We start from the raw sequence: 25,725 nt of genomic DNA, 5'->3' as shown, positions 1-25,725 counted from the left end.
TTAGTCGGTCTTCTGTGGATTTCAAACATCTGTATTTTTTAATTACCACATGCAATACTGATACACACCATGGGTCAAGAGCTAGTTCTGTGCATTCTATACCTCACTGTAGAAATACTCTTATTTACAACCCAAATCCCAAGAATATATCATTAGGAAGCTCAGAAGTAACTTGATTTCTAAAGGCTGGAGAATAATCCTAAACAGCAAATAATATTAAGGGAAAAAATACAAAAAACACTGTAGGAATTGTTAACTGTATGCTTCACAATACACACCTCTTCCATGTTGCGCAAACATGTCTTCTGTGCCTCTTAAATAATGCCGGTTTCCAGTGACCTTATCTCTCAGACCCAGTGATTTTATGGGTTTACACTGTCTTTCTCTTTTCTGTATCTGACTCTTTATAGCTACTTTCACATTTCTCTGTCCTGGACTGGAAAAAGCACATCGATATAGGAGTCAGAAGTCACTGTCCCAATGATGCCGTTGACTGAGTTGGTAGCCTCATTGGGGCTCAGGTTTCTTATCTTTAAAATGAAGTTTTGGACTAAATTAAATGAAGGCCCCTGTAGCTCCAATGTTCAAGGATTCTGATTTCATTTTCTGTACCAGTTGTAATTGATAATAATGATAAAAATAATGCTCTTCTTGATACCATTTTGAATGAAAAGTCAGATAGTTGTTCTTCCCATTATAGAAATCTTTTGTGTTTCTAGGTTAATGTAATTTAAAGAAAGAAAAAGGTCCATTTAAAACATAATTTTGTGTAGATTGTTTTCTGTTTTATGTTAATTCCAGTTTTGATGAATCATCTTGGCTCTTTAGAAAGTTTGATCAACCTAGAAACCGCATTTCAGAACAACCATGGGAAAAATACCTTTGCTATGATTCTCATTTTATCTCCCCCAGTATACTTAAAGGTTGTAAGTAAATCAAAGCAAGGACTAGAATATCTCAAAGTGGTTCACTAAGAGAGTGCAGGCTACTGATCAGAATCTCTGGGGAAGAAGAGGGTGTGATGTAGAAGTGAGGAGGATAGGTCTATAATTTGAAAAGATTCCCAAATCTTTCCAGTACCTACCATGATAACCCTACCACTACGATCACGTCACATTGGAGAATCACTGTTCTGAAGATTAAACAGACACACAACCCACAGACCCTGTCACACACAAATTCAAGACCATCTCTTTATTTGAATTCCAAAATAAAGAACTGCTCTATTTAAGTGCTCATATTCTTCATGGATTGCATTGTACATTACCTGAATTCAGAAGATAATTTGTATATAGTGCATTACGGTCTATCATTTTGAATATGGCAAAGGGAAGAATAACTGGTACATTGCGTTGAACAGTTTACTCAACCTCTAATCTAACCAAAGACAGTGTACTTTGAATCAGTTTTTTCTTTAGAATCTAAACAAAGTTAGAGTGTAATCACTGGAAAACTAACATGTTAGTTTTCAAACAGTATGTCTCTCGTATACCTCTTACTCTGTAGATAATATTATTCTAACTGAAATTAATGATGAAATATGCAGCAAAATATTTAAGATGGAAATTTCAATCTTTTAGAAGGTTCCTGATGATAACCGTATTCAAGTTATTGAACCCAAGAAGCAGTTGAAATTATTAAAAGTGTATACTTTGAAGTCAGAGCACCCAATTTGAAATTATATCTCCTTCCTTTACTAGCTCCATTATCTTGGCAAGTTACTTCATCTCTGTAAGTCTCAATTGTTTCACCTATAAAATGGGGATAATAATCATACCCACTTCAATGTTATGTTGTGGACTTTATGAGCCAATGCATGTAAAGTGTTTAGCAGAGTATCTGGCACCTAACAAGCTATTGCATCAGAGGTAAAATCTAGAGGAGGTGGTGGTTTACATGTCTTGTTTCTTTTGGGAGAAAAATCTTTTATAATCTGTGATCATACTGACTTTGCAAAAATGAGGATTCTAGATGTTAATTTTTGTGTATTGATCCTAAATCCTGGTTGTTTATTAGCTGTTCACCCTTCAAATAGTCTTTGGTGCTTGAAACAGATATTAATTTTCCTTTGATATGATGATGATTTTAGTTTATTACTTACATTAAAATTTTTTTGACCTGTCACTAGCAGATAAAATGAAACATCTATGTAAAGTAGGGAATAGAGTTGAGAATAGTGCTTCTTAAACTTTCATGTACATATGACTCAGTTGGAGATAGAAGCTCAGATTTCCAGGCTCAATGTTCCCCATCATCTGAAGTAGGCCCCAGGAATCTGCATTTTTATCCTCTTCTCTCCCAGTTGATTCTGATGCAAGGGCGTCCTAGGACCACACTTTGAGAAAACATTTATTTATAGAATAGCACAAGAGAAGCAGTCAGAAGATTATGGTTATGAATCTAGCTTTGCCATAGAATCTATCTTTGCATACTAATTATTTAAACTTCTACTTTGAGAACATGAAAATGTATGTCAAGCTTTTTGAAAGTCAGAATTTAAATTAAGGAGTTCTATATATTTGACAGTATAATAAAGAGCAAGACTTCCTGAGGCCTGAAATCATAAGATTAGATATCTAGTTCCATCTCTGCCCTTTTATAGCCTGATAATAGGGGAAAATTATGTAACTTTTCTGACCCTTAATTTCTTCATCTTTAGAATAGAGTTAATACCTTACTTGCTGACTATATCATATCCATCAAGGATGTAAGTTCCATGAAATCAGAGACTTTGCCTGCCTTTGCTCACTGCTACATATCCAGCACCCAGAACAGTGCCTGGCACATAGTAGGTACTCATTAAGTAACTGCCAAATGAATAAATCGCAGGATTTGAGATAATCTAATAAATGCTGAGAATAGAAAGATAAAAATGGTACAATACCTTCCCTCCAGAAACTCATAGACTAATCAGAGAGATAGGCACAAATACCACAGCATAGTTAAACGATTGCATTGTGAAGATTAACTGGGGTAATATAATGAATGCAGTATTCAAGTTATAAGGTCATGGTGGCACAATAGGGCACCAAGATAGGAACGCAAGGAGTTCAGAAATGGGTCCGTTGACCCTTTAAAGCATTTTCTTTGGGGACATTATGGTCAGTTTGAAGTTGAGACCATGATAATCCAGAGAAAGTTTGGGGGGGGCGGGAACATGAAATGGAGCCTAAGTGTACATATTAGGACAATGAGATTAGGATGATCTATCTGTCTGTCTGTATGTCTGTCTGTGTGTCTGTCTGTCTATCTGCACATATTTATGTGTGTGTGAGCTATGGGTTGGGACAATGGAAATTGTTGAGCATGAGCTAGAAAGGATGGTGGAGAGATGGTAGTAATAAAAGAAGAAGGCCCCAGATGTAACTAACAAATCTCATCCCTTAGTAGTGCCCATTTTAAGGTTTCAGTACCTATATTAATAAAAGGGTAAGAAGTAGGGGTTAGGTTTGAGTATAGGAGAAGAATGTGTTTAAACAAAACAAAAACAAACAAATAAAAGACCTAGGGCTCCTACAAATGGTACTTTATTTTATTGATTGCCTAACATATAACATCTTCAGTTATTTTGAATTTTTTCCTTGTTTTTAAGACAGTAGGCCAGTAAAATAATTGTAAAGTCATCGCTACTTAGGAGGTAGAAAATGTTTTTAAACCAATTGAATCATTTTTATACTGTTGCATAATAGCAGACTTCTGTTTAAAAGATATCACTGATAAAGAAAAAGTTTCCTATGTTGTGAGAAGCAGTGTGGGTTTTTGTGATCATTTTTAGACTTCCTTTTTAATAGATTGCTTTTCAAAATGTGCATACTGATATCTTTCATATGCTGCTTGTGCTATTTATAATTATAAGTTTGAATTTATATGACTCTAAGACAGATATTTGTAATATGAGGCTCAAGGCGTGGTTCTTGAAGATGAGTGAACCTACTGACCTTGTGGGAAAAGTTCTATGTGTATGTACTTTTTTCTGGAAAGGATCCAAATTCTTGAAGGGTGTTCATGATCAAAACAACACCCTAAGAGAACAGTTTTTGTTCATTAACCCAAATAATTCCCTTCTTTGACTACTGTGGAGACTTTAGAATGTAATTAAAAATATTGAAGTTTATCAGTACCTATTTTTGTTTATATAATGACCTGTCACCTTTAAAAAAAAAACTTTTTAAAATCAAAATAGAAATCTCTCAAATCGAGTCGTGGAATGTGTGTTTTACCATGTGGTGTGTTTGTGCAGGTCCGATTCCCATCTCACTTCAGTTCAGATCTAAAGGATCTTCTAAGGAACCTACTCCAGGTGGATTTGACCAAGCGGTTTGGAAATCTAAAGAATGGTGTGAGTGATATAAAAACTCACAAGTGGTTTGCCACAACAGATTGGATTGCTATTTATCAGAGGAAGGTGAGTCTTTTCTTTCTTTTTAATTAAAAAGCTTTTTAAAATTGGTATTTATATTATATATGGTAAAGATATTTTCAACATAACACATTGTTTGAATTTTTTTTACCTGTTGAGTTAATCCTTTGTAGGAGCTGAAGTACTTTGTAGCCCACAGCTTAAAAACAAGTTTTCTCCTTGATAAAAGAGATTGCAAATATTGTTTTGACCATTAATCTGAACTGTTTTCCTTGTTAAATTTTTCCTGCCCATGCCTCTCACCCTTCACAATGCCATGGTAATTATGTGTTAGACAATGTTCTAAAGATTTGCATTTCAAAACAGATGTGAAACCAGATTAGAAAGACAATATGTAAACAAATATAGTCGCCCAGCCAGAATTGGCACACAGCTGGATTTAATAACATTTAATTGCTAGATTCATCAGACATTTTTCAGTTTTTATCTTGACCTCTCTATGACATTAATCAGGGTTTCAAATTTTTTTATGTAGTGTTTTCCAAACAGAACATGCTTTTTCACACTCTATGCCTTTATGAAAGTTTTTCTCTTTGCTTGAAACAACTTTCCTCATTTGTGTATCCACCATATTACATTTGGCTTAAATGTTACCTCTACTGTGATATATTTTCCAAAGCCCCAGTCTGGATTACAGTGTTCTTCTTTAATATTATGTACTCACCATGTTGCTTTAAAATATTCCATTGAGAAATGGCACCTTATATTACTAATTTTTATATTCCTAACATCTGGCAAGAGCCTAATGATTGACACTTGCTGACTAAATGTTTGTTGAATATTTAGTTGAACTAATTAGTTGAATTATTTATTGAGCATTGATCTTTCTCAGATACAACTTTCCTTTATCCATTTGAAAGCTAATTTAATATAAATAATAGAATAGGGGGTCAGAATACTGTTTTTTTTTTAGAAAGTCAAAACAAATCATCTGAAAACTAGTACTTTTTTCTTTTAATAATTATTCATTCATGTCATCATTCACCAAATAATTATTGGATGCCTATGTGTATGCTAGGTTTTCTGCAAGGTGCTGAGGGTACAATGATGAGCAAAAGAAACCTTTGCCCCTGCCCATAAGAGGTTTTGGGGGGCAGACAGATAAGCATTAATTAGATCATCCTAAAAATAAATGTGAAGGCACTACTGGGAAAAAATGTGGGAACGCAGAAACAATAATTTTACACTTGAGCTTTTTTATTTTTTTGTTTTTTGCTAAGGAAATGATTAGTGTTAGAAATTCAAGCAATTTGGAGGCTTGAATACAAATGCAAAACAAATTAATCTCTAACGTTACTATAGCACCATAATAAAATAGAGGACAAATCCCAACTGAACAATAGCTTATTTAAAAGAAACAAGGTTTTTGTTTTTTTTTTTTAATTACCCAAGTTGCCAGTACAATAGTTGTAGTAACAGTGGTTTATTAATTAATAGTAGTTATCACTTCACCTTTGTTATAAATTGACATTTCAGAAAAGATTATTATGGCCAAGTTACCTTAACCTCCTTTTGCTTCTTAAATACCCAGTTAAAGATAATTTGCATGAAAATGAAAAAGTGTTTTCATCTTAAATATATTTAATTTTTCTTCATTTTTTTCATAGAACCAAAATTTCTCATGTTTTAGAGACCTGCCATGTTTAATAATGCTTATGCAGCCACATGAATGAGTTTCCTTAGGGCAGAAATGTTAAATGTTCCAATAAGAATGAGCAGCACAGTTTGGTAAAATTTATATCTTTTATAAAAGATTATTAAAAAAACAATAAAATAATTTAAAAATGCAGCAAATAGAAAATATAGAAAGACCAAAATGATGCAAGTGCAGTACAGCCTGTACGTCTCACAAGAAGGATTCAGAAACTCTCTGTTAAATTCCTGAAGCATAATGTTATGTGTCAGGAACAAGGTCCATAGCAATTTAAAATAGATTTTAAATCTCATAAATAAACCTTTCATATTTTCATATACTTTTTCTAAATTTGCTAGCATGAGTGCAGCACTTTATAATTAATAAAAACAACTCTCTATACCTCTCATTTTAATCTTTGTAGTATTCCTATGGGATAGATAGTGCTGTCTTCCCCATTTTACTGTTAAGAAAATCACCTCAGAAAGGTTAAATAATTTAAACATAGTCATACAGCTGCTAAAATAACAGCTATATTTGATCCCAGGGTCTTCAAATGTCCAAACCCAAGATCACATTATTCCTTTCAGGACCTTCTTAAAATGGTTTTTAAAATGAAGCCCCCAACCATTGTTTCATGAGATTTGCCATACGTTGTACATATGTTCTGCTGAACTTTCATGCTTTGAGCATTCTGGGAGCTGGAATATTGTTTGAGGCAGCAAGAAAAGACCATGAGCTCTGGGGTTAGGTAGACATTAGTTTGAATCCTGGATCAGTCAACCATTAGCAGTGTGATCTTAAACAAATTATTTAACCTCTAAAAAGCATCACTTTACTCATCCTTCAAAATACGGTTCGAGATAGAGAATACAAAAGTAGTTTGGGGGGAGAGATAAGATGATAGATTTGTCTAGACCCCATTTTTCATGCAGGCTGTCATATGTTTCATGTAGTTAGAATCAAGTTATTTGTTAAGTAAACAAATTTAAATCATCATAATCCCACCATTCAAATAAAACTTCTGTTGACATTTGGCCTATGACTTTCCACCCTTTTTTTTCTGTTTTCTTCACTGCAGTCCACTCCCATGAGTTTAATAACCACCTAAGATCTACTTCCTCCAACCCTTCACTTTCTCCTCTGCTTCAGACCCTTATGATTTTCTGTTCTCTTGCCCCATGTTCATTCTTTTACGATTTTGGTAATTTATATTTTCTAGCAACTCATCCTTATCTCCTGCATATTTTCTTTTTCCCTTTTTTTTTTAAATTAGGCTTACCAGTGGTTTGTCTTGTTTTATTGGTCTTTCCAAAGATTTATGTTGTTTGGGGGGATTTTAATTGGGATTACAGTAAATTTGCATATTAATTAGGCAAGAACTTAAATCTTAAGAATTTCTCATAGTGAACATGTTCTGTTTCTGTATTTATTTTCTGTCATTTGCTGAAGTTTTAGCCCCCGATACAGGTTTCAATTATGTCTTAAAATTATTCCTTAAATTTATATTTTAGTTGCTACCATGAATGTGTTTGCTTTCCCATTATAGTGGAATCTAAGAGAAAATATATAGTTTCTATGTTTACATTGTAATTGGCCACCTTACTAAATTCTGTTTTTGATTTCCATAGGTTTTTCAGTGATTTCCTTGGGTTTTATTAACAGACAGTCTTCAGAGAATGGAGAGGATTGTTTTGTCTCTTTTTCAATATTTTTATTTCCATTTTTGTTTTATTATATATGCTAGAATGTCTAAAACAATTTTTTGAAACAGTAGGGCTGTTGTACTTTATTCTCTTGTTCCTATTTTGAATGGGAATGCCTTTAATGTTTCACCACTAAAATGAAGGTGGTAGTTTGTCTGAGATAGGTATTCTTTATCAGGTTAAGGAAATATCCTTGATTCCTAGTATATTGTATTTTATTTTCTTTAACTTACTAATGATTAATTATATTAGTGAAATAACCTTACATTCTTGGAATAAACACCATTTGACCATGTGTATTATTGTTTTAATATTTGCCTGAATCTAGTTTGCTAAAATTTTATATAGAATTTTTACTTATACAAACATAAGTTTTATTTCTTTCTTTTTTGGAGTTTGGATTTTGATTCTTTTTGAAAATGTAAGGAATATAAGAATTACTTAGTATCTATTCCTTGGAAATTTCAACAAACTGATTCTTCTTTGGATATTGGTCTCCAAGTTTTTGCCTCTTCTTGACTCAATTTTAGAAATGTGTTATATTTATTATTAATTCATGCTTTATTTAAATGCGCTTTTTAGATTTGCTTGAAGTTTGTCAATTGTAGTAGTATTTTAAGAGATTTATGATATATTTTGAATCTTTTCATATTTATATTTAAAATAAAAATTTTTCATACTAATTAACAAACATTTACTAATCTGTCCATCTCACATATTGAATTTTTAACAATTATTCTTAAAGTGGGGTAGAACTGAACTGCTACAGCTCATTTGGAGTTCATGTACTTTCCAAAGGGCTGGACTTATCCCAGTTAGTAAACAGCTTACCTGTCCAGAAGTGGCACACTGTAACAAGCAGGTTGTGGTACTGGGCAAATTGAATGAATAGCCAAACCTTGGTTATCCTTAGAAATGGTCTTGAGGTTCCCTGGATAATTTACAACTAGACATAATTCAGTACTTTAATTTAGCTATTTGTTTTAATATATTCTTAATTATAACTATGCAGAGATATGCAAAATAATTATAAATTTGAATAGTTTTCATAGTCCTCTTTATTCTCTGACTCAGTATTCTTAAGCAATGAAATAGCCAGAGGCCATGTATTTGAAAGCCAAGAGCATGTAGCAGAAGAAAGAAGTGACTTGGCTAACTCAAATTGTACAATCATACCCTAGAGATGGTTGCCTCCATAGGTGTGATATTAAATTGCTACCTGGCTAGACAATAAGGTAACTGTCTGCATAGGTCGTTCATCTGCATGATGTGAAGCAGAAATCCCCAAAGTAGGGCCTGCATGACAACCCACTGGCAAATAAAAAGATAGTATTAGAATTTCCATTCCTATTTATTTTTACCTCATTCTTTAAAAATTCCTCATTTATGTTTATGTTTTGTAATTTATTAGTATATTTGTACATGTATATATCATAAATAAATAACCATACATATATATATTGGTGATATATATACTGAAAAATGTTTCTCTGAAAAGCATACAAACCAAAAATACTTTGAAGACCACTGATGTAGAGATTGGAGAAAGCTCTTGATGGGAAGCCAAGAATCACGAGTTTGAGAATTGCCTTAGCCACTGTTAGTCATGTGACGTAGGGCAAGTGTCTGACCTTTTGTTTCATAATCTGTAAAATGGGAATAAGAATACCTGCTCTGCCTCCCCCACATTGTTTTTTTGAGTTAGAAATGAAAGAACCTACGTGTATGTGTTTTGAAAACTCCATAAAGTGTGATATTTTTTCAGCTTTTAAAATCTTTTCCTCAAATGTATTCAGTACACTGCATAATCTTTAAAAAGACTGTATTCTGAAAAATGGAAAGATTAATTTTTAGGATCAGAGGAGGAAAATGTTCAGGAGTAAACAATAATGTAATTCTAAAAGAGATATGTTTGATTTCCAACTTCTCAGAAAGTTTTGAAGACCAGAAATTTTAAACAAAATGAACATGAATTTTAAAAAAGAGGAATATTAAAAGTAAGTCTAAGACATATCTGTCACCTCAGGAGAAAGGATTTAAGAAGAAAGGGATAGGAAAAAGAAAGTCTATTGAAATAAGGAACTAATAAAGAAAAGCAGGTCTGTAACTTTAGGTGATGGAATTTTGATATTAACAATTAATTATCTCAGAAGTTTCTCAAATATTGTGTTGGCCTGCATTATTCCTTGAATGCAGATGTTGAGATTAATAGCAAACCTACTGTTTGCTGCTTCTTCCAATGCCATTATCTTTTAGGGACTTAATGGCATTTATAAGATGCCACCAAGTAGTCATAGTAGAAAACTTTTTCTTAGCAATCGTAAACTCTCAGGCATTTGTTTTTCCCCTTTATCATTTTTCTCTCTATCTCACTTGTAGGTTGAAGCTCCATTCATACCAAAGTTCAGAGGCTCTGGAGATACCAGCAACTTTGATGACTACGAAGAAGAAGATATCCGTGTCTCTATAACAGAAAAATGTTCAAAAGAATTTTCTGAATTTTAAAGAGAAGCAACCAAATGGCATCAGAGCTCACACTCAATCTTTGCAGTCTGTTGAGAGATAAGGTGGAGCTGAGACTGTCCTGTGCTGAAGCAGTTGCATAGTTCCTTCATTCCAACGACTAAGTGAGGTCTTTATTACCATCATCTGTGTGTGCGCTCTGCATCCACCTGTGTAACAAGGCACTGCTAAGCAAGCATTGTCTGTGTCATAACACAGTACTAGACCACCTTCCTATGCCTTCTTTGGTTTGTCTTTCTTCTCCCCTCTTACATCCATTTCTTCCTTTTCATTTTCATTCATTTTTCTCCACACAGTGCTCCATTTTATTTTGTGGGTATTTCAAATGGGTAGTGTAAAAGTTATGAGATGTTTGAAGGGAAGAATGTATTGCTTTTAGTAGTTCTTGCCAATATTTTTGTTGGTCAGTGGCTTGAGGACATAGTTTCTAATAATTATTTTAACTTTGAGTAACTCAGACTCACTTTTGCCAAGACTTTTGACAGATTTTGAAGACAGGATGTCTTATCACTAAGGAAATTTATACAAATTGATTTAAAATAACTTTCTTTATACTCATCTTACACCAGATAGACCCAGAAATTTAGATTTCTAGAGATTAGAGGTTCTCTTTCCTTTCACCTCTTCTTGTATCATCCTCTCCTGAGTAATTAAGTGACCAGCCTGTGCAATGTGACAAACATGTCTCATTCAGCAGGAAAAGTTGATATGGATCACCATCCAGATTCTGTCACTCCATACCAGCATATGTGTAGGTATTAGAGAAGAGTTCCAAGCTTTCTGAACCTTAACACTTCCATAAGGGTTTTAACCAGTATTTTAATAGAACGCGACCATTGAAAGTGACAAATTTTAAAATTTCTAAAATAGTCTTCATTGTAAACTTTTTAAAGAAAAAGAAACTAAACAAGAACATTAGTTTGGAGAAATACTTTGCTAAATCAAACAAATGGCTTGATTCTTGCAAACAACACGGGCACACTCCTATTTAAACAAAAGTTTTTTTGTGTGTTGTGTTTTGCTTTGTTTCGTAACATTTACAAACAGAAGTTGTTGCCAGGTGTTTACTCGTGTGTACTGTATTTGTAAGCCTGCCTTGGGGGCCCTGTTGTAGCTTCTGCTTGCATCAGGTGTCTCATCAATGGAGAATGGGGACAAAGTTTATAAAGCTGCCACATTGTATTTTAATTTTGAGGGGTGGTATTTTTAGTTTTGTCATTATATCTAACCGCTTCTCTCAGTAAACAGAATGTATGATCATGCAGATACAATTTTAGTATTTGAGTTTAGTTATTTTTTACACTTTTTTGCCAACTGACTTAACAATATTTCTGTCATGTGGAAATTTCAAGTACTTTTGTACATTTAGTTCAGTGTTTGTGAGAATCCATGGCTTAATTCATTTTTCTCACCATTTTTTTCCTTTGCTTTTAAATTTTCCCTTCTGGTTTTATCTCTGTGTCTCAGTGACCTATCTTAAAACAGCACATCAAAATAGTTTAAAATAAACTGGGTTCATTTTTTTAAGATCAATTTACATGCATAAAAAATGAATTGTTTTTAATCAAACTGGTCTTAATGTATATAACCATTATATTTACTTCATTATCAGTGCCGGCAGTTCACTGTCACTACTTCCTTATCATCTGTACCACACCTTATAAAAACCTTTGAAGACATTGAAAAATCCTGTCTGAGATGTTTTCTCCACCAATCTGTAGCTCTTTTGGTTGTCAAGTGTTTCTGCACGGTAATGTCACACAAAGGCTGAAGCTGATTTCAGTTGGTTGACCTGTATTTTAAACATGCAAGAAAAATAGTAAATCCTTTGCTATAACGAGTTTTATGTAACAAAGATATATCATCATGTTAATAAATTTAAAACATCATTTGTATAAAATGTTGTGATTAACCTTTTTTGTATTTCATTTAGACCCAAGAACATGCTGATTGTTGTATTCTATATGTATGCTATAAATTCTATGGTAGCTTTGTGTATTTTATTGTAAAATTAGTTTAATAAGTCATGAGGATGACAATTTGATTATTAAATTTTAGTCTTCAGTAATTGAAAATTCATTTCTATGGATTCAAAAAAAAATTTTTTCTATAAAATCACTAGTGCCCAGCGTAACTTGCTGTATAACCTATCAAGGTAACAAGGTAATTCGACTCCAAGTATCCTGATGTGAGAATTGACCCCTTGGCATATATCAGTTTTGAGGGGTATTCAGCCATTCCATTTGCTCTCTATTTAAAGGACATAAGCAAGCTTTTAGATATGCCAAGGAGTCTATTTCTGATGAATCAAGTACACCAAATTAGAATATTTTAAAAGTATATAAAACTTATAATTTCAGCCACAGTTTGGCCAAGAGCATTGGTAAAGACTTGAATAAAAAAATAAGTGGCATGAATCAGTATTTAATCTCAGATTACATTATTTGAAACAGAAGAAATTATGTTTTAATTCAGTAAATATAATAAGGAGACTGCATTGTAGAGGAAGGAGCCCTATACTGAAAGTCAAGACATCTGAGTTTCAGGTCTGGTCTGTCACTAGCAGTATGACCTTGCTGGCAGGTCTCTTGTCTGAAAACGGAGAGGTTAGATCACGCAGGTTCTAAGGTACCTTCTGGCTTTCACGTGTTATAACAAGATCCTTTTGTATTCGACTCATGTTTTGAAGGGATAACATGCTTTGAAGTGAGGCTTGGTAAGGCAATATTTTAGGACATCTTTCTTCTCTTTATCACAGACAGTGTTCTGACAGTTCTTTGAATTTCATAAGAACCTCCATTTCTGACCTAATTCCTTTCTCTTTCACTAATGCTAAATACCCAATCAATATCAAACTGTCAGCCTACCAAAAAAGATACTGTGGCTTGTGGGTATTGCTGTCTTGTTTTTGGTATGTTCTTGTATTGACTGCCCATTGGCCTGAAAATACTCATTGTAAGCCTGAAAAAAAGAAAATCACTTTTCTTTCCCACTGATTATTTTTTTCTGCTTGTTGTAAGAATCAAACAAAATAATGTATGTGAAAGCACCTTGTAAACTGTAACCTATCAGTGTAAAATGTTAAGGTGTGTTGTTATTTCATTAATTATTTCTTTGTTTAGAATGGAATTTCCTGTGCACTACTGTAGCTAGGAAATGCTGAAAACAACTGTGTTTTTTAGTTAATCAATAACTGCAAAATTAAATATCTTCAAAGGATAAAAATTTTGTTGGCTCTTGAATTTTATTTGGTGCCCTTATTACTGATTTATTTTTTGCTTATGCTACAGATGCTTATAGAAGCTTGATTTTTATATATTTAGGTTGCTGTTTTTGGTGGTGGGAATAGAGAAACAGGGAGAAGAGTGTCCATCAAGCTTACTTAAAAAAAAAAAAAGGCTAAATTCATTGCATAGTTTTTATAAAGTGAGTACTGCTTCCTCATGCTATTGATCCAAATTACTCCTCCAAACATAGCTTTGAAATTTTTCAAACTTAAAGGATTGCCACAGTCAAGAGCCCTCATCCTTCTATTGTAGCAATAAATTATGCATTTATATTTTTTCTTCAAAAGCACTTTTGAACTTTACATTTGCCTCTTCCCATTTTAGCCATGCTGATTAATGTGTGTTTCTATAGTTGCCCTTTACCTCAAGAAATAATTTTTTAGGTAATTATTTTAATAGCTTACCATTTGGTTGATTGCTATGATTTTTTACTGCAAACATTTACAAATATTGATGCATTTTATAACATATTGCTTACTATTTTTGTTCCAGTGCTTACTTCTTTTTATCATTATTAGGTCTTAATATAAATTCCTGATTTCTCGTTTCCTTATGTAACTAATTACAAAAATCCAGGCATGTGTTCATGCCAGAACTGTCATCATTTGACACCCACTTAACTAACATTTTTCCTGTGCACATTATTTTGGGTGTGAAGTTAAAGACAGTTGCATTTTGTTTTTTCTGAATATTTTCTATATGCTTTTAAAATAACCTCAGTGCCCACTGAGCTGTATATTCCCATGATGACAGGCTTGCATTGATCTCCCTTCAGTTGCCTTATACTTGGCTAAAATGAAACTAATTTACGATAGGCAAAATAAAAGGGGCTGTGTGTCTGTGAGTCACAAAACTCGGTGTACCTGAATCTTGTTTCTATTCTTTCCCAGAATACAATCAGGAAACAGTAGCTACTGAGAGCAGGAAAAAGCATGGGTAACAAGGAACCCCTACTAATTCCTGACTAGACTTACCTTGGTGTCAAGCTATCCTCTCCAAGAAGCACTAATGAAACATAAAATTGAGCATACCAGTTCATTGTTTTAGAGTATAGCCCATCTCTTAATAGTGATGCTAACAATGAAATGGCCAAAAGGAACGTGGGAATAGGGATAAGGGGTTGGTGAGGAAACCCTAGTTAGTTCCTCATCTCCTCATTATTCAGGAGTCAGTAATGCTCAGAACAAATGATTACCTTAATGTATTAGTTTTCTATTGCTGCTGTAACAAATTACTGCAAACTTAGTAGCTTAAAACATTTTCTATGATATTTACTATTTTACAGTTCTGGAGGTCAGAATTCCGAAATGAGTCTTACTGGGTTAAAATCAAGGTATCAGCAGGACTACATTCCTTTCTGGCAGCTTTAAGGGCAAATCTGTTTCCTTGCCTTTTCTAGCTTCTAGAGGCTTCTTGCTTTCTTTGGCTCATGGCTCCATTCTTCCATATTCAAAGCCAGCAACATTGGGCCACGTCCTTGTGCTGCATCACTCCGACCTTCTCTTCTTCCTGCCTCTTCCCCTTTTAAAGAGCCTTGTGGTTATGATGGGCCCACTGGATAATCCAGGATCATCTCCCAATTTCAAGAACAACTGATTAGCAACTTTAATTCCATCTGCAACTTTAATTCCCCTTTGCCTATAACCTAACTTACTCATAAATTCCCTAATCTGGGAATTAGGATGTGGACATCTTTGGGGGTGTCTATTATTCTGCCTGCCACACTTGAAAATATTATTTTAGATGAGAACTGCAGTTATCAAAAGATGGCAGTAGAGATAATCTTCACAATTCAAAGAGAACAAAGACTTAAACAGATTTTCTTGAAACATGAAAATTTTCAGGAAATTTTCTCTGAATGTTTAGCATTCAGTGAGTATTCAAGTACATTGTTACTGAATTTGAGTAACAGTGTCAGTTCTGAGTACCTTGAAAGATACTCAACATCACTCTTATCAGCAAAATGCAAATTAAAACCACAATTAGCTATCAACTACATACCTAATAGAATGGCTAAAATTAAAAAGATTGACAATAAAAAGTGTTAGTGAGAATGTAGAGCAACTGGAACTATCATGCATTGCTGGTGGGAATGTAAAATGGTATAACTACTCTGGAAAGCAGTTTGGTATTTTGTTATAAAGTTAATTGTTCCCTTACCATATGACCAACAATTCTGCTACGTATTTACCCAAGCTAATGAAAATATATGTCCACACAAAGACATAAATGCTTACAACAACTTTCTTTATAAGAACCCCTAACTGAAAACAATCCAAATGTCCAACAAAAGAAGAATGGATAAATTAATGGTAGCATTTCCATTCAATGAAATAGTACTCACCAATTAAAAGAAACAAGTTTCTGATACAAGAAACAAAATGAATGCATCTAAAAAGCATTTTGGTGAACACATTTGTCAAAACTCATTGAGCTGTAAGCTTAAAATAAGTACAGTATACTCAGTAAAGTTGACTCAAAAAATTATTACCAAAAGAAAATTTAGAATAGACATGAATGTAATAGAAGATTAGTGATCTGAAAGATATAGTCCAGGAAATATATCAGAATGAATATCCAAAAGATAGAGATGTAAAATGATGAGAGAAACGCTAAGAAACATGAGATGGTAGCTCCAGGAGACAGAATATTTGTCTAATAGTTCTAAAAGGGGGAGACAGAGAAAATGGAAGAGAAATGAAGAAATTACAAGAAGAAATATCCCTGAATTTAAAAAAGACTCAAGTCTTCTGACCAAATGGCCCATAAATTGCCAAGAAGGCCTAAAAATAAAAAAAATAAAAAAAAAGGATAAAGAGATGAAAGAAATTTCAAAGGTAGTAATGGGTATAGAGAACAAAAGTGACCCACTGATGGTCCATTATTGGGGTCTTTGAGTTAAGAACCTAATAAATGAAATGGAAAATGTATCAAATATTTCATGCAGAAACTTTTTCCTAAAATGAAGGAAGAAATGAATTTATATATTGAAAATGCATGTTATTTTTCAGGAAAATTGACACAACACCAAGCCATAAGCTGGTGAAGCTTTTGAACTTCAGTGTTTAAAATTTTATGCATAAAAATCAAATCACCCCCCAATGGGGGGAAATCAGGCTAATCTCAGATGTCTCCACAATAATAGTCAATGCCAAAAATACAATGAAGCAATGACTATAAAACTCCAAGGAAAAGAAAGTATGATCAAGACACACACCCTTAAATAACCAAAAAAAAAAAAGGTATAGAAAACCTATGGGCCCTTTATATCCAACTAGATATGAATCAATATAAAGAACTTATTAATAGAGAAGCAGTAATAAAAGTCATGATAAATGATAAATATTGCAACTATGGTAATTACAATTGTAGAACCAAATATAAATGTTATAAACCTTGGTAAAATTAGAACTAAGCAATAAATTTGAAGGTACAGAAAGAAAGCCAGAGAAGATATAAAGACTGCCAATTTCCTTACCTTTCATGGCAGGAATTCAACTAATAGGGTCTAAAATTAGTACATGTGGTTAGATAACCAACCTCTCAGTGTTTTTATAATTTTGTAATTCTTTTTGGGGAAGGAATATTTAGCAGCAGTTTTCATTTTCACTTCTACTTTTTCTTCTATTAAATTCAATTACATTTATTTTCATTTCCATTGCTTCTGGTAAATTGGATTTTATAATACAAGTAAAATTAAATTGAATAATTTCTACTAAAAAAGTTTGATATTTTATAAAATTAGTTTGATCTCATTTTATAAAATTAGTGCTATCTCTATCTCTCTACCTCTTCAGCCTTCTATCTGCATATGTGCATGGAATATTACTGATGGTATTGGATTGGGGGTTTGTTTTATAACTTCCTCATACTTTGCTGAATTGCTTGCATTCTTTATAATTCTTTATAATGATCAAGTAATTAAAGACACCCAATAACATATCACTGATTCCTTTATCCATTAAAAAATCATCAGGTATTTTAACTACTCTTAGCAATTGAGGCATATGCACCAGAGTTCAGTTGTCTTATGAAACACTGATCCCTTCGAGATTGAAAATGAGATACTCACTATATCACCGACATGTGCTCTTGAGCAAGCCACCAGATATCACTGATATGTCCTTGCTAACACTATCACTGCCATGAAGAAATGTATTCATCTTATTCTTCATTTCGGAAGTTCGCGAGAAACCTTACCTTTCAACAGCCAGATCATTGTCATGTGGAAAAAAAAAGACACTTGTATTCATTGCCCTTTCTTCACAAAGTCTGCTAAAAACACATACTCAATGATCAAAACTAAATTGTTATTAAAATTCCTACTGTTTCCCTTAATAGTGAGTCAAAGTCAGGAAGCACATAGACAGCTAAGTACAGACTATTCTCTGTGACTAAATCAGTGTGGGTAACTGGCATTCAGAAAAAAACCTCTCTTTTATTCAGGTAGCAGTGCCCTTCTGTGTTGTTTACATATTTGTTGATAGCTTCACTCCATTCTACACCATGGCTCAGAAAATAATCACTGACCAAAGAAAAGTTTTCTTACACATGATCAAACAAAAAGCTGCTGAGCACTTCTTCACATCTTCACCAAAACCAAATTCAGAATCTACTCATCAGTGGTTTCATCTCACTCTGAAGTAAAATACATTGTACTTCTAGATTGTATGCCACAGACTTTTTTTTTTCTCTTTTTGGTTTCCCTCCTTGCATAATATCTGTCATTTATTTGGGGCTGGTTTTACAAACTTCTTAATAATAGTGTGACTGGTAACAGTTTTTGCTATTTGCTTTTACAATTGACAGTCATCAAGACTCTCTCACTAGCAAGTGTCAGACCACACAACTCAAAGTAGCTTTAGTACAAAAGGGAAGCAGTTGACTCATATAAACAAGAAGTGCGGGGGTGGACTGCTATCACAGGGCCCAGAGGATCAAACGGTATCATCAGAACTCTGCCTCTCTCTCCACCTCGTGGTCCTTCTTTCCTCAGAATTAACTTCATCCTCCATAGGCACCCTCCAAGAGACAGAAAACAAAATCACCAGCCAGTCCTGGCTTCTACTTTCATAAGACTTTATGGTTCCAGATAAGGAGAGGAAGGCCTCTCTGTTTCTCTCAATCTCCAAAACAGACCCTGATGGCCCAGCCTGGATCAGAGTCTAGTTCCATCTCTGGGTAAAGGGATACACATAATTGACAACCTCACCGAATTACATGGACAGGAGGAGAAAAATATGCTGGTCAGACAAGAAAATAGCTGATATCCACCAAAATCTCTTCTACAACTTTAACAACAAAAACCAACAATTTTGAACTGAAAAGAATGATTTTGCACTGTTAATGGAAAAACTTTCTGGTGCAAAAACTTCTCTGGTATCCTATCACTTATTGAGAGATTATCCTAATAAACAACATCATGGACTAGAGCAAATGATTGACTAACCCCACAAAATCCTGCTTTCAAAGATTTATAGTATTTTCCTCTTCCTACTTTTATTTTTTTCTTTTGCTTGGAGAAATTTTCAAATTCAGAGGTTTATTTATCGCAATACATAGACTGACAATAATCTCACTGGAATCTACTTCACTATTGAGGATTTAAACATTATTACAAGATTAAGTGTTCATTTGTCATTTTCATCACTACTTTTATGCTACCATAAACTGAAGAGATTAATGCAATTTTTAACAATAAAATATGAAATTTGGCAAACAGCAATAGTGTATGATTAAACTAAAAATGTTACTCAAGGCAAACTAAGCTCTGTTAATTTAATGTTCTTTTATGGGGCATTATGGCAGTTTTAAATCTGTCTGCAAATTCTTCAACATTCCTTCCATTGAGAAATAGGATCATGTCCCCTCTCTATGAATCTGTACTTATCTTGGTGACTTGCTTCTAACATTACAGTGCAGTGTATGTGATTCTAAGCCTAGTCATGAAAAGCAATATAGTTTTCACCTTGTTTACTGAGACACTCTATTTTGGATCCTCAAGTCACCATGTAAGAAGTTCAATATCCAGGAGCCGCCATGCTGTGAGGGAACCCAGGCCACACATAGAGGCCGCCTGTAAGCATTCAGCCAAGGTCCCAGCCAACAACCAGCACCAACCACCAGACATGTCCGTAAGGTGCCTCCGGAAGATCCCAGCCCCCATCCATCGAGGCAGCCCTCTGAGGAACCGGTTATCTTAGAGCGCAGACACACCACTTCTGCTCTTACCTCTTTGAATTCCTGGTCCATGAAATCTGTGAGCTTAACAAACTGACTCTTTTAAGAGGCTAAATTTTACGCTAATCTGTTATGCAGCATTAGATAACTGGAACAGGCAAGAAAAGCTGTTAAGAATTCAATGGTTAAAGCCACAATAAGACTCTATTTCATACACACCAGCTGCACAAAACCAGACAACCTAGCAGCATAGTTGTGGCAAAGATGGGGAAAAATTGAAATTCTCATAAACTCATTGAAGATGTAAATTTGTCAGCCATTCTCAAAGGCAAACCTGACAACATCCAGTAAAATAGTCTATTAGTTTTAGTAGCAAAAAAAAAAAAAAAAAAAGGAAACATGTAAGTGTCCATCAAAAGGAAAATGAATAAATAGATAAAATAGATAGTTGTAAATTCACACCATAGAATACTATGCAAGGGAAAAAATGAATGAACTAGAGCTACAAACTTCATTGATGAACCTTAGAAGCATAATTTTGAGTGGAAAAAGAAGACACAAAAAAAATTCCTAATAATGACACAGTTTACACTCAGTTTAATATCATGCTGTGAAAGACAGACAACCCAGTTAAAAATAAGAAAAAAGAACATGAACAATTCATAGAAGAAAAATACAAGTGGCAAATAATTTTTAAAAATCTCAATAATATTAGGAGTCAGAGTCAGAGTCAGAATCAATTTACAAGATTGTTGGGAGGGGTGTCATTTTTCACATGTAAGAACTCAGAAAATTTACCTCCCATGCATTATTTCATGGGAAGTTCTTGGTCATTGTGGAGAAAAACAATAGAAAGATGTGAATGGTCCAGCCAACCACTAATTCAAGGACAAGAAATCCCAGGTGAAAACAGCACAGTAGGTCTGGAAAGCAATTGTTCCAAACTGGAGCAAGAATTCAGAGAGCTCCAAAAATAAATGACTTAATGAAAAGACTAAAATGGATCTTAATAATAGAATGGAAGCAAAAAGCTGGAGGATGTAAGGGGTATGGTGAACAGGATATATATTTCTTTGTCCAACAAAAAAAGAAAGAGAAACAATCAAAAACTCCAGTTAAAAATAATAATAATAAGATAATTGCAGTCCAAAAGTGAAAAACTTAAAATGCAGGGTGGAGTATAATCCGTTTTGTCTCAATACCAGAAACATTTTACTTTATGAGGTAGAAAGAATAATGGTCTCCTGAAGGTGTGCACACACAAATCCTAGGAACCTATGGATACAAGGAACTTTACAGATGTGATGAAGGTTATGGACCTTGGGCTAGGGAGAGTATTCTCAACAATCCATTCTAACACACGATTCCCTAAAATAGAGAACCTTCCAGGAGCTATTGGAGGCAGCTCTGACAATGGAAGAAAGGCAGAGAGATGGCACATTGCTGGCTTTCAGAGGAAGGGGCCACAAACCAAGGAATGCATGCAGCCTCTGGAAGTTGGAAAAGCCACAAGGTAGATTCTCCCTAGAGCCTCAAGAAAGGAACCAACCCTGCTGATGCCTTGATTTTAGCCCAGTGAGACCCATGGAAGATTTCTGACCCCCAGAACTGTAAGCTAATAAATTTTTGTCCTGGGTCACTAAGTTTGTGGTAATTTGTTACAGCAGCAGTAAAAGTCACAACATGGCACATGGCTCTGCAGTGAACAATATGTACATAGTCAACATAACATTCATTTTCATTAGTTCTCACTCAAAATTAACCTACATTTAATATGTTTAAAAACACATGCATGTTTAATGAACAGGACATAAAAATTAATTACCCAAATAACAGAAGTTGGAAGGTAGAAAAAGTAGTGGATGAAAGAATGTCTTCAACTTACAAAATGGGGAATTTAGAGATATGTTCGGAAGTTGATGCAAAAAGAGATGTTTAAGTGTATAATTCGAAGTTGCACGAAGGTACAGTGTAAGAACTAAAAAGAGTATTATTAACTATCAAAAATTAGGATGAAGAGGGAGGAAGGGACATGAAGTGGAATAAGAGAGTAAATCAATAATTTCTAAAATTGAAAATCCAGGCAACAAAAATATAAATGTAATAGTCACAAAATTTCTTTCACACTCCGGTCAAGGAAGAGACAATGTAGCTCCTTTACTTTATCTCTTACTAATTTGGTTTTCCTTCCACATTCCCACCATCTGGTTAAGGGAGGAGATAATTTGTTTTTATGCCATTCAGTTTAAAGCATGACCCAGTCTGATAAATCAAGTAGTTCCTTTGGCAAATATTCGATCTCTCAGAGAATATCTCCCTCCACCTGATTCTCTACCTGAGACAACGTGTCTAGGCCTGGACAGGGGAAGGTTTGCACTGGGTTCACTGATGCAGTTTCAGTGCGACTGGCTGGCATCTGCAGCTCTTTGGCATGAGGCCACCGTGTGCCCTGCATTTAAAAATCCCATTCATTCAAGTTCCTGCATATGTCAGGCACTGGCCTAGGTTGTCCCCCTCTTTCCCATAAGATACCACAGTCAGCTCCAGCCCCCTCGATTGCCCCCTCCTCTCAGTTCACAGCAGGTTTTGTTCACACTACACCTTTGAGTGCATCTCAGGCACAGTAACTCCTAACACACTGATGTCACAAACCCCTAACACTATCATCTGTTGTGAGAATGCACCTTTTATTCAGTTCCTAATAATTAAAATACCACAAGTCCTCAGTGATTTATCTTGATTTCACATCTGAGCGCATTCAGGGTAATACTTTGACAGCATTCACTCAATGACAGGTATCCTAACACCCTTTCTTGAGTGGGCAGAAGGGCAAAGTGACAGCTATGGCCCCACAAACACCCACGGGAGTGTATTGTCACACATGAGGGCATCACCATCGTGGGTGCCGTGGTAGGAAAATGTCCAGAATTGCTGGCAGGCTGCCTTGTGGCAGCTCCTCTATTATCACACTGCTCTTGTATTACTCCCTTATGTTCTTTAGCTTGACATAGAGTGTAAGTCCTGGCAGGCAGGAGCAGGGTCTTAGGCCTTTTTGGATAAACTTGGCAGTTCTTTTACACAATACATATTGATTGATTGCCTGCATGTTGGGCTGAGAATACTATGCACATTGGCCCAATAAGAGCATACACAGGGTGGGCTGACATAAGTTGTCGATTCTGGTGCACAAGCACAAAAATTAAATCTGAGAGCCATTTTCCTATGTCAGTAGCATCATAAGTGGAAAGAGTATGGAAATTAAAATGATATCTACCGGGAATACTATCTTGGCTCTACCACTGACTGTTGTGTAGAATTGAGCAAGTTACTTAACCTCTCTGATTCCTAATCTCCTCACTTGTAAAATGGAAATTAAAAAATACAAAGGAAATGAAAGCAAGTTAAAAAGAAGAAGCATCTAAAGCATCTACCACTCTTTCCTGGTTCATGGTCATGAATAGATATTAGTTCCTCCTGTTATGGATTGGATTGTGTCCCCTTAAAAGATATGCTCAAATCCTAAATCTTGGTCCATGGACATGATCCTATTTGGAAATAAGATCTTCAAAGATGTTATTACTAAGATGAGTCTAAACTAAATTAAGGTGGACCGTAATCCAGTGTGTGGTGTCCTTACGAGAAGGGGAGAACTAACACAGGCAGAGAGAGAAGACAGCGTGTGATGGAGACGGGAACTGAATTATGCCATGGATTGCCAGCAAGCAACCATCAGAGCCCTACAGACTTCAGAGCACCCATGGCCCTGAAGACACCTTGATTTATTACAGCTCGCAGAAACTAAGAGAGCTTCCCCCTTCTTTCCTTCAAAGAGGAGGGGCAAATGATATGCCAAAGACAGAGAATAGAAGACCATGGACCCCAAAAAGGTAGCATCTGGTAACTGTGAGGGTCCTGGACCTGATTTTTCCCTTTTACATCTGTCCTACATTTAGGAGATCGTGAGTGAGCATGGGATTGCCCCATGGCTGAGCATCAGCCCAACCCTTCCAGCAGGTCTGCAGGTTTGACTGGCCTGGCTCCCCTGGAAGATAAGTGCCCCTTTGTGCTTGGTCCTCCAGTTGTAGAAAGATGACTAACCCACTCTCCATCTGAGAGACAAATGCCTTGTAAATTGTGGTTGTTGCCCAGATCTATGACTGTATTGCAGGAGTCTGCAAGGCTCACAGGGTGCTGGCACTATTTGAAGTGGTATGATAATGAGATTAAAAGCCTGACCTGGAGTGGCCTTTCCATGGGTGTTGTAGAGAGGAGGTTCCAAGCCTGGAACATTTAGAGAACACCTAGGGAGTACCGCAGAAACAAGCAAGGTAAACTCTTCTCTGGTTACCCTCTTCTTTCCCCTGGAAAAAAAAAAAAAAAACCCTTTTGATGAAACATCAGCCAAGGGTTGCTGTTTTGTTTGGGTCACAGGGAAAATCACGTTATTCACAAAAGGAAATCAGTGGCATTTCTTGGCAGCCAATTTTGAATCCTGCATTTAAAGTCATTCAAAAAGCTTCTGCAGCTGGCGGAAGATAGCAACTTATTTGGAAGGAGGAACAAGAAACTCATCAAAGAAGTACAAACCCATGGGGTAATTTTGATCATAAATAAGACAGATGCCATCTGTCTAGGAAGACTGCTTCATTCATTCATCAGTTCATTCAGAAAAATTATTAGGCGTGTCTGCTGGGAGGGCCCTGAGATAAGTGCTTGTGATATAAAGATAATAAGAAACAAAAGATGTGATACATGCACATGAACAAATAATTACAATCAAGTGAGACAGGTACAATAAAAAATGGAAAGTACAGTGGTAGCCCAGAGGAAGGGCTTTAGGAACAGTTGAGGGCAAGGGGATAGGGAACATTTCACAGAGGGATTACAACCTGAGCTTTGGTGTAAGGATGGATGAGTCTTCAGGTAGAGCAGTAGAGAAGGGCAATCCGGTCAGAACAAACAGCAAGTGTTAAACCACATTATGTATACAGGGAATTGCAAATAATCTGTACACTGGAATTTCAGATGGTGATGGGAAAGCGATAAGAAATGAGGTTGGAGAGGTGATGTGGGCTCACATCCCGAGAGGCATGGAATGCCATGTATTTTAGTTTCCTAGGCTGCTCAAAGCAGAGACCATGAAATGGGTTGGCTTAAACAATGGGAACTGATTAGCTTACAGTTTCGAGGCCACAAAAATGTCCAAATCAAGGCAATGCTTTCTTTTTGAAGACCAGCTGCTGGCAATCCTTGGCTCCTCTGCCACATGGCAAGGCACATGATGGTCCCGGGTTTCACTGTTCTCTGCTACTTGCTTCTGTGGCTTCTTCCTCCCTCTCTCCCTCTCTCTCTCTCATCCATTTATAAAGGACTCCAGTAATAGGATTAAGTCCTGTCCTTAATGAGGTGGTTCACACCTTAACTGAAGTAACCTCATCAAAGGGTCCTACTTACAATGGGTTTTCATCCACAGGAATGGATTTGATTTAAGAACATGTCTTTCTGGTTTCTGGGGCACATACAGCTTTAAAGCACCATACCATGTGAAGGATGTTAGACCGAAGAGGAACATGATCGATCCGAACCCCATTTGAGAGATTAGGCTGGAATCTGGGAGAAGAACGGATACTAAGAGATGAGTTAAAAGAGTGTTAGAATAATCCAGTAAAGAGACAACCAAGTAGAGCAGTGGCAATGTGAAGGAGGGGACAGACTGCAAGCCATGGTGACCACTGGATTAGAAAGTGAGGGGTTTCAGGCTTGGGAAACAGATTTGTGCAGGGAGATAATGAGTTGGTGTGGTTTTCTATAACGTGGCTCTCAGCTCATCAGATATGTCTGAATAGGCATATATACTTGGGAATCACAATGCAGGTGGTTGTTGAATCCTTGGGCATAAAGAAATCATTTCCAAAGGGATCATACAGAACAGTGATTACAAATGGACAGCCCTAGGCCAAATATAGCAGTAGGTTT

The 25,725-nt window shown here is 35.4% G+C and overlaps 1 protein-coding gene across 1 annotated transcript in view; it reads left to right on the top strand.

Moving 5' to 3' along the window:
* PRKACB (protein kinase cAMP-activated catalytic subunit beta) overlaps positions 1-13,501 on the top strand; it is a 62,456-nt gene extending 48,955 nt beyond the window's left edge. Inside the window, 2 exon segments of the mRNA XM_037826777.1 lie at positions 4,241-4,405; positions 10,139-13,501. Coding sequence (XP_037682705.1) covers positions 4,241-4,405; positions 10,139-10,264 — 291 coding nt within the window. The 3' untranslated portion in view covers positions 10,265-13,501.
* The last annotated feature ends 12,224 nt before the right edge of the window (positions 13,502-25,725 follow it).

This window comes from Choloepus didactylus, chromosome 2, assembly GCF_015220235.1.
Source record: "Choloepus didactylus isolate mChoDid1 chromosome 2, mChoDid1.pri, whole genome shotgun sequence".
In the NCBI taxonomy this organism is placed as follows: Eukaryota; Metazoa; Chordata; class Mammalia; order Pilosa; family Megalonychidae; genus Choloepus; species Choloepus didactylus.
Note: the sequence above shows the minus strand (reverse complement) of the source record. Positions and strands in the feature narration are given on the sequence as shown.